Genomic DNA, 10,391 nt, shown 5'->3' with positions numbered 1-10,391 from the left:
CAACATGATATACAACACTCAGCCAGGCATGCTTTGGAGGACGCTACCTCAGACTATGAGCATAAGCTATACACTACAACCTCAGCGTGCACTCACATCCTCAAAAGATCGGCAGTTCCTCCCTTTCCATAGATTCTACGCAATGTAATCAGCAGCAGTGTCTTGCTTCTTCAAGACAGCAAACTTGCTTAGGGCGGAAGATTTGTGCCACCATACTTTGATTGTGACAGCACGAAATCCGACGGTAGCCACCTTATCGTCAGAGAGACAGAAGAGGTGGCGAGCGAAGGAGTAGTTAAACGTCAGTTGAGTAGCAGATTCAGGAACCTGATCACATAGGACAGAAGAGGTGCCATTCTTCAATAGAAGCCGCAAGTAAAATTTAATTTTGGGCTCAGCCTTCACTTTCCAAACACTATCCAATAGTGGTTGAGGGGAGTTTGCAGCAAAGTGAAATCCATATGCAAGGCAGCTGAAGCGACGATCCACCGTTAGTAGCCATCAAATATCATACGGCCCCATGGACAACTTAACAGACCGCACTTTGTCCCACAAAACAATGAACTGACCTAGTTCATCTTCACTATTCATCCTCAGGAGGTCACACATCCAACCATTTAGTCCCAAAGTTTCTTTGACAGTAATATTCTTCTGGCAGCAACCAACGGTCCATCCAAAAACCCACTTTAGCTGCATCACCAAGCTCAATGTGTGTGCAACAGAGCAAACAGAGAACATCTAGCTTTATGCCTTTTATCAATAATTATCACAGGGGGTAGGGCTGCCAGACCAAGGTCTCTTGATGCCCAAACTAAAACAAGCAGGTGCAATGCTCTACTAACGTAAGCAGTGTCCTTGATGCCCAAACCACCGGCATTCTTGGGGGAGCAAACAGAGCGCCAATTCATGAGACATTTCCTCCCCTTAGCCTCCTCGTCCACGTTCCAAAGAAAATTTCTTGTCCATTCTCTTGGTTGTCCATTTGCTTGGAGCAAAAACGGGGAGGAAATAAGTTGCAGTGGCCATGAAGAAAGCATTAACCAATGTCAATCTCCCAGCTCTAGCCAGTAGCTTTGCTGTGATGTTCTGTTCTATACTATTTCAGGTTTTCAGTTCATGCTCAACGTATTATAATTCTGATGTTCTATAACTCAAAATTTATTTACTGGCCCTGAAGATCCGTGATCCTAATCCATTTTATTTGAAGTTACCATCTTCAATTGTTACCAGTCCACTGGTTTCATAACAGCCCTCAAGGTGTGCAAGAACAAAAGACAGCATGGACCTTTTTGTTTTGTGCTGTTTAAATAATGATTCACAGAAAATCGATCAAGTATTGATTATTTCTTAAACTATGGTCAGGAGAATCATGCCTCTTGGTACCAATCAATGCGTTCAAAACAGCTAGTAAAGCCAAACCATCAAGAGTGTTACAACCAACGGTTTTTAGAGGTAGAGGTGGCAATCATTCAGAAGTTCAGATTGAAATGGCAAATATTACAACATACTGACCTTTATCCTCTCATCGTGCTAGATCCATGTATCCAAGTTAGCAATTCCAACATTTTCCAGTGCATTTGTCGTCACCACCAACTTCACGCACTATCATATTTAGAACAAGAAATTACACTCATACATAACTTGAGGGCAAAATCATATACTGTAAAAATCATGAATTGTTGACATTAACGTTTGTCTTTGGGCTAATGACATTCACATATGTGATAAGAAAGGCACTAGGTAATATACTTGATTTACTGGGAAAATAAATGTATGCCCTAGGTAATATACTTGATTTAGTAGGAAAATAAATGAAGCCCAGAACCAACAAAGTTTATAAAAGAGAACATGGGAAGAAAAAGTATCTCTGGCGGCATGGTGTCTTGAAGATCGTTTCCTTTGTAAACATCCTTAAATTTCTTATGTACCAACAAAATTGACTTGAACAAGCAACATGGATCTAAAAATGAAGCCACTTTCTCGGGCAGGACACTCCTTCCCAACAAACATGTGGTTCAGAACTGAGAATATGCAGGTGCCTCCTGCCTTCCTAGTTGAACCCAGGTTGTGCTTCAGAAGTTGGTTCAGAATAACAACAACCAAATGGAATGCAATCAATACAAACCATCTTCCAAATATTTAAATTTTCAGGATATTTAGATAACACAGAAGTGACCATGAGCAATCAATACAAACCACGGTTATAAATATGATAGAAAAGTCCCTTAACAGTGACAAATGTTCATCTTTCCGCCTAATACATGTCTAACAAAATGCCAAGCACGCTAATCTGCTTTGATTATGCCAAAAAAATGAAACCAACAAATTCGGTATAACACGCCACCATAATACATTATAATTTAGTTCGCTACATCATTACTTATAATCCATCAAGTTAACTAATAACAATAATATAACTTAGTGCACCACACCATTACATCACGATTAACTTAGTTCACTACATCATTGCACCACAATTAACTTAGTTCACTGCATCATTACACCACGATATAACCCAGTTCACTACATCTACTTATCCATTACATCACTGACTCGCGATATAACTTAGTTCAACTTAGTATATAAAGGCACATGATTACAGCCTAAAGTCCATCAAGGACCAGACGACCCTGAATCCGAACTTCCCAGCACCACACGTAATTTCCAATTCATCTGCACCAGTGCGGCGTGGAGTTAAATCAAAGGTTCGTTCACCACAAATACCAGCAGCCATATTATTATTCATGTGAAACACCAGCATTCTTTCTAGACAGATAGTAATGACACTTCGCCGGAGTTTGATAACTCCAATTTGATCACTTGTCACCATGCCATCTGTCTTGCTATCATGAATCACAATTGTTTGTTCAGTGTCCAGATTGCGAACTTTATCTGAGATGCCAACTATTATATTTCCTTTGAAACGGCCCTCAAGAAGCTTGATTTCAATGGTGCACTCAACTGCGTTGAGAACAGTTGCGAATCTCACTTCCGTAGTGCTGAGCCAGCTCTCAAGGGTTTCACTTCTAACCACGACATCTTCCTCTCTAGACAGTACTCGGCCATCAATACTTATTAGACCCTTGCTAAATGGCCTGTCTGGAGACACTCCATCTTCCCTGATTTTAAGATCTATCTCTAGATAGATGAAATCAACCAGCACTAGACCTCGACTTGGGCCAGTTAAAATCAGCATTCCATCCTATGAAAAGAATTGCATGAGAGATTAGAGTATGCTCATCCAAACACTGCTCAAAATGAAGATTGAAAGCATGCCATAAAAGCTTCCCCATTTATATGCAAATGACTATCTGAATCGACAACCACCAGCACTAAGATGAGCCCATTTAGATGTTAAAGGCATCTTCAAATAAAATGAAACCCGATTAGAACAAACTTAGAAGCAAGGATGTACCTTGTTGAGACGCTGGCAATCATCTCTATTGCGGTGAAAGAGATAAATGCACTTGTAGTCAATGCTGTCTCTGGCAATGACACGGCCATAGACATTGACTGGGAAGCCTACATCTGAGGAGACTATGCTGACAGAGAGGATGTTTGCAGAGTCTTCTAGCCCAAATTCATCTTCGTAGGTACTATCAGAGTATCGCATTGGAGGGACAGACGCTGCAATAAATAAGTAAAATATAAATCTATCAAATTATTTCATCACAATAAACAGCCCCAGTTTGTGTTTTCCCCATTTCTATCCCACCGAGTTAAACCATCTAATATCCGGATTTCACTTACTGAGTTAACTTCAAGAGAAAGCTATCATCTCACCATTTGTACCAAGTTAATTTCAGTTTCAGCAAAATCCGTGTTTCCTGTTGTCAAGTGATACGGAGTACATATGAGCCAAATAAATGAATTCAGATTCGCTGTTCACTGCTAGTCATCAATAATGAACATGGCATGTCAGAGGAATCTCCTAATAGACGATTGTACATGTGAGAGACATCCTACTGTTCCCATACATCAGAAATTTAGAAAGATATTAGTCAAATCCGCGATTTATGTCGTTATAAGTGATATACATATGACCCATATAAATAAATTCAGACTGGCTGTTTACTGCTGCGGGAGATTGGATCTTTTGCCCCACTTTACTTGGGCATTAGATGATTTGCCCCATTTTACATAGGATTAGATCATTTGCCCCACTTTTCATTTTTCTTTTGATGATTTGCCCTTTTCAATTACTGTAATCATTTTTTATTTTGTATCCCTTTTTTCTCCATGCGAAAAGACACAATTGCCACTGTGGCTAATTTACAATTTGACACCGCTGTTGGACTGACACTAAGTTGCATCGACGAGCTCACTGTTCCCCAGTTCAACGCATTTCCTCTGTTCTTCTTTACTCATACCAGAGGAGGCCGACCACGGCACCTTGGCCCCCATCTTGGCAGCAGCAGCCCGGCGCGGCAGCTCCCGCAGATGGTCGGCCGGCGCCGGCGGCTCCCGGGGCTCCCGCTGCGGCTCCTCGGCCTGGGGCGGCGGCTCCGGCCGCAGCTCGGCGGACCGGCGATTCCCGGGGCTCACGCCGCAGCTCGGCGGACCAGCGGGTTCCGTGGCTCCCGCTGCAGCTCCTCGGCCCGGGACGGCGGCTCCCGTTGCAGCTCGGCGGCCCGCCGCGGCGGCTCCCGCTCCAGCTCGGCGAACGGGCGGATTCCAGGGCTCGAGCTGCAGCTCGGCAGATGGTGCGCTCGTTGCTGGTAAAAACTACCTTCTTCCAATGATTAATGGATTTACAGTTTTGATGTGTGTCAGCTCGTTGGTCGGTAATAGCTATGGCTGGACGACAGTGTTGATAGTACTAATTACCCTAGCAGCTGGTACTGCTTCAATCATGGAGCTGGGTACATTATATAAAATGCTTTGTTTAGTTATCTCCTCCAGATGCTTCATACTTTAATTGTATCACACTCAAAATATATATGCTTCATCTTTTGCTGGATCTACTTTAGTCACTGGTCAGAGATCTATATATATGATGTGCATCCTGGCATATGCATTTCGTTGGAAATTGGCAGCATATAACATCTTCATAGGAAAAAAAATAGACTGACAACATATGTTCACTTAGCACATGGAATTGAGAGAATATATCACACTGAAATCACGAACTGATGCCACAAAAAGGTTTGCTTGGTTCAAGCGACATGATAAATTAATCCGAATTTACATCAAGCAAAAAAGTATTTTTTCGAGCCAATATCTTTGAAATTGACAAATTTCAACACCTCTACGAATTTAAAATAGAATTGAATGCACTAAAATGAGAGCTTCTTCCTCTTCGGGGTCAATTTTTTCTTGCATGCCGTAGAGCGTGAAGGGAAGTGAGAAGTAGGTGATGCTGTAGAATTAACAGTACTTGTCCCACATGGCTGTGATGCATCGTCTCCAGCTATGGCCATAGCAAGCCTCCTGCATGTTTACACACCAATGTTATAAAAGTAGGATTTTTCTTTTGCATGAATCAAATGTGCTTATGACAAATATAATAGGTACCTCCTTGTGATAGGCCCAGGGCTGTTATGAAGGCTGGGAGGCAGTGTGATTGTTGTTGTGCGTGTAGGTGTCGCAACAACAACTGGAGCGAGCTCGCGAGCAGACACATCACTAGAAAGTTCAGTCACACCGGATGTTAGAAATGGTATAATAGTACTAATTTGATACTAATATAAAGGAGATATTAGTGCATGGTTTACCTCTCTTTAGCTTCATTTTTTTTGCAAGTTGCTTTCCTGTGCCCCAATATCCCACATTCTTTGCACCTATTTCTGCTGCCAAATCTCTTCTTTTCCTTTTCCTTCTCTTTGTCACCTCCTTCTTGGTCATTTGTTTTGCCATTATCATCTTTTTTCTTCCGTTTGCTGCCACCACCATCTTCAAGGCAACTTTTGATTCTCTGCTTCCTCCGTCTCCCAACGGAGCTCTTTAAATCCGGTGGCACCATCTCAAAATCTAGATTAACATGAGGCCATTGAGACTTGTCCGTGATTGGTTCAATCTCTCCAGCATAGGCAGCCCGAAACCTACTCACGGAGTAGTACTCATGTACATATGGTTGAAAGTTCACATCTGCCGTCTCTATAAGGAATGCAAGTGCATGCTCACATGGCTTTCCAGTGTGTTGCCATTCTAGGCAGGTGCACTCACGGCTGCCTATCTTCACAACATGCCTAAGATTATTCTTGCTAGTGTCCTTGACCTCACAACTTTCTCCGGTTGATCTTCCAACAACCAAATGGTCAAGTTGCCTAGTTCTATTATTTATTTGTTGAATGATAGCAGGCAATATCTCTCCCTGGAGCATTTCCCCAATCCTTCTCCTTCTATAAACAAGTATCATAATTTTCTCTCTTATTGCATCGGCTAGCTCATCCATGGGCAGCTCCTTTGTTCCTTTGATCCAGCTATTGAAGCACTCAGCTAGATTGTTGTGAATGTAATCACATTTTATTTCTGTGTTGAAGTCACATCTCATCCACTTTAAGTTATGATAGGTACACAAGTAGGTACTCACTGCAGGTTCAGCTTCAAATATCTTGCCCATATGATAATTAAATGTTTCCAGATGATAAGCCTTGGCTGCTGGCCACATGCGACCAAAAACATCTCCGTGAAACTTCTTTTTGAAGTTTGCCATTAGATGCCTAAAGCATTCCCTTTGCTCAGCTTGAGGAAACACAATTTTAACTGCATTCTCTAACCCTTTGCATGCATCAGTACAAATAGCTAGAGTTTGAAGATGTCCTATTGCCCTATGCAGTTGTTGCATAAACCAAATCCAGTTACCCTCGGTCTCCGTACCAAAGAAACCAAATGCTAAAGGAAACATCCAATTTTGTCCATCTAGTGCTGTACATGCTGCTAATTGACCATTCCACTTTCCAGTCAAAAATGTGGAGTCTATACTGACATATGGTCTACAACCAGCCAAGAAGCCATCAATGCACGGCTTAAGTGCCATAAAAAATCTGCGGAAATGCACTTCACCTCCTTCCCTCTTGACATCAACCTCGACAATGCTACCAGGAGATCTTTTATCAATCTCAGCTTTGAAATTCAATAATGACTGAAAGCTTTTTCCCCAGGTCCCATATAAACTATTCTTGGCCCTTTCTTTTCCCTTGTCAACAGTATGATACCCAATAGTACATTTGTATTCGGCCTGTAGCTTTTTTCGGAGCTCGCTGGCACCAATGTTTGGTTCAGTTTGAAGATACCCCATTGCCTTTTCTGCCACCCATGCTTGGTCTGCCATGCTTGTAATCACTGCAGCGGTTGATGAACACTTATGAGGCTTTACTATCTTGTTTACCTGCAGAAAACACAATACCAACCATTAGTTGCAAGTAATTTATAAAAGATAGTTTTAACATAAAAGATGATTCATGTTAGATAAGTTTGTACCCTGACTGTTTTTCCATCTTCTATTGTCCTAGCAGTTATTCTCCAAGGACATGCATTTCCTTTACAGTGACCCACAAATCTAGTAGTGTCACTATCCTTGGTCTTGATGTCAAACTTGCCTCTAATAGCAAATGTTCTCATGAGCATCCTAATCTCGTTCATTGAACGAAACAAAGATCCTTCCTCTATCACAGGATGTTCCTTATCATACCAAAAGTGATCCTCTTCAGGCATATGGTCAGGCACAGGAAGAGCCGCATCAGCAAGTAAATCCTCATCAATATCAGCCACACATGCATCAACATCTGCAATGGAGGCTTTCATAGCTGCTTCAGATACAATTTTCCGATGCTCAGGTTCATCATTGATGCCAAGCACCGAGCACATGTTCTCTTCTGTTATAGGAACATCAATTTCTTCATCATTCATTGGTGCTATCTCAATCTTGGACCAATCAACACTTCCTTCCATAGTTGATACATATGTATCATTGCTAGCCACCGGCCGAGACCTACTTGGAGAACAAAAGATTTTCAGTTATGGAGGGGACATAAGGGCATCATCTAACTGTCATTTTGTTATGTTAGGAAACAATTAACAAATTGTTTAATATTCATTTTCCAGTAAAACTAAGTGTATGCCCATGTCATTGGATTCATGATCCTCGTAGAAGTATTCATCCACATGGTTTAAAGATTTGGATAATTTCAGAACTTTATACTCCTGAATCCTGATAATTATGTTTCCATCATATTGTTGCAGTTGCAGGGTTACTACAAGTGTAGCAGCGTTAGGGGCTGCCTAGCGAGGAGATGCCAAGAGGTTCAAACCCTGGATCCGTGTGGCACTGTGTGTGTGTTTGGCGTGGGGTGGGAGGAAGGGGAGATAATATACTGACCAATCTGGAGCAGATCGTGGTGATCCATGGACGCAACAGTCGCCTTCCTGTCCGGCAGTCTGTGGGATCGTCTCAGTTGTCATCTGTGTGAAGCCTCGCTGTGCAGGGGTCGTCGGAGTTGATGGCTTGGGGGCCGGCGGTGGATCCGCCTCTCCACTAGCCATGAACACCACGACACAACAAAATCAATCTATGATTTGTTAGTAGTTGGTTCCGTTGGATAAAGCCATGTAAAGAAAGTAATGTGATTTGTTCCCTGTTAATTAGTTGCTTCGGTTGGATACAGGCTTGTAAAGAAAAAAGATTTGTACAGTGTCAAATTGTAAATTAGCCACAGGGGCAATTGTGTCTTTTCACATGGAGAAAAAAGGGATACAAAATAAAAAATGATTACAGTAATTGAAAAGGGCAAATCATCAAAAGAAAAATGAAAAGTGAGGCAAATGATCTAATCCTATGTAAAATGGGGCAAATCATCTAATGCCCAAGTAAAGTGGGGCAAAAGATCCAATCTCCCGTTTACTGCTATCCATCAATAATGAACATTGTCGAGCATTCTCCTAATAGACGATTATACAGGTGAGAGACATCCTACTGTAACGTAATTCAGTTACCATACATCAGAAATTTAGAAACTTAGCACTATTAGCCAAGAAAAATACAATGAAGATGGAGGCTACTTACACTCCTCGTCGATGTCAAAGACGGAGAAATCTCTGAGAAAGAACCGGGTGTAGACGTCGCGCTCGACCTTGGGATCGTGCTCGATGATGGAGTCCATGACCGCTTCGTGCGCCTCGCGTCTCCGCCGGTACTCCTTCTCCTTCCGCATCTTCTCCTCTTCCTCCCGCCGACACCTCTCTTCCTCCTCCTCCGCATCCGCCACCATCTTCTCCACGTACGCCTCACTAAAGAAGAGGGGCTCCATGTCCACGACCTCCTCCTCCTCTACGTGCGCCATGAATCCCAAGCCACCGTCGCCACGAGTAACCCAGTCGCCGCCGCCGCCGGCGAGGTCGATGAGGCTAACCCTAGTCGCCGCGCTCGAGACTTCTGCTGCTTTGGGCTGGGCTAAGGCCGGTGAACTTTAATTTAATTTAATATCATTTCAGATTTGGGAGGACCAAGGCCTAATTTTTTTTAACATAGTACAGACGCAAGCGCTTGTATACACGCGCATACACTCACCTCTATAAACGCATACAAGCACACCTAATATCGTTTCAGATTTGGAAGGGTAAGGCCCAAGTTTTTTTTAACATAATACAGACGCAAGTACCAAGACTTGAACCCTACTGGGCTGGGGATATCACAGTCTCTCTAATCATCCAACTAGAGGTTGGTTCGCGCCAACGTCTAAGTTAAGGGCCTGTTTGGTTCCAAATAAGTCACCAACTTATAAGTCGAAAAGTGAAAAAAATGACTTATTTTGCCAAACAGATCCAACTTATAAGTCATCCCAACTTATAAGTCATAAGTTGCTCCATCCAAACTTAAAACTTACAAGTCACCCCTTTTTGCATGGGTCCCACCATCTTTATATAAAAAAACAAGATGGAAAGGTGTGGTCAGGTGACTTATAAGTCGCGTGACAACCAATCAGGCGTGACTTATAAGTCATTGGTTTTAAGTCACCTGACTTATGAGTCATGTGACTTATTGGAATCAAACAGGCCCTAAAAGGTGTTAGCACGTTTTTTCTTGTAGGTCACTTTCTGTGACGCCCGGGTAATTATGCTACAGTAATCCCCACTAATGTTGCCACGTCACCTCGGTTACTGTGGATAAACTCGCGTTAGTTCGAAACCGGTTCGAATTCAAAATCAAAACAAAAGCAAAGATAAAAGGTTTCAAAACAAAGACTAAAAATGTTCGGGGGTTGTCTAAAATAGCTAACCTAATTATGGTGGGGTGCACTAATTTTGGTAAAATGCTTTGGCATTTTAAGTAAACTAAAAACAGAAAAGAGAAATAATAAAAGAAAAAGGAAAGACAAAAAAAGGGGGGAAGGGAAAACCCCTGGCCCATTCCCCCTGGCCCATTCCCCCTCCCCACTTGGCCCCTCCCCCCC

The 10,391-nt window shown here is 42.4% G+C and overlaps 2 protein-coding genes across 2 annotated transcripts; one reads left to right on the top strand and one right to left on the bottom strand.

The window, feature by feature from the left end:
• Positions 1-2,384: 2,384 nt before the first annotated feature.
• LOC123072007 (uncharacterized) lies at positions 2,385-9,365 on the bottom strand. Its single transcript, XM_044495599.1, has 3 exons — positions 9,005-9,365; positions 3,416-3,627; positions 2,385-3,202 (listed from the first exon to the last, which is right to left on the bottom strand). The coding sequence occupies exons 1-3, from the start codon at positions 9,279-9,281 to the stop codon at positions 2,597-2,599; spliced, it is 1,095 nt and encodes a 364-aa protein (XP_044351534.1). The 5' UTR covers positions 9,282-9,365; the 3' UTR covers positions 2,385-2,596.
• LOC123072103 (uncharacterized) lies at positions 4,212-8,662 on the top strand. The gene is made up of 2 exons (XM_044495689.1): positions 4,212-4,718; positions 8,185-8,662. The coding sequence occupies exons 1-2, from the start codon at positions 4,240-4,242 to the stop codon at positions 8,225-8,227; spliced, it is 522 nt and encodes a 173-aa protein (XP_044351624.1). The 5' UTR covers positions 4,212-4,239; the 3' UTR covers positions 8,228-8,662.
• Positions 9,366-10,391: the final 1,026 nt, after the last annotated feature.

Source organism: Triticum aestivum, chromosome 1A (genome assembly GCF_018294505.1).
Source record: "Triticum aestivum cultivar Chinese Spring chromosome 1A, IWGSC CS RefSeq v2.1, whole genome shotgun sequence".
In the NCBI taxonomy this organism is placed as follows: Eukaryota; Viridiplantae; Streptophyta; class Magnoliopsida; order Poales; family Poaceae; genus Triticum; species Triticum aestivum.
This window is presented reverse-complemented; position numbering and strand designations above follow the sequence as displayed.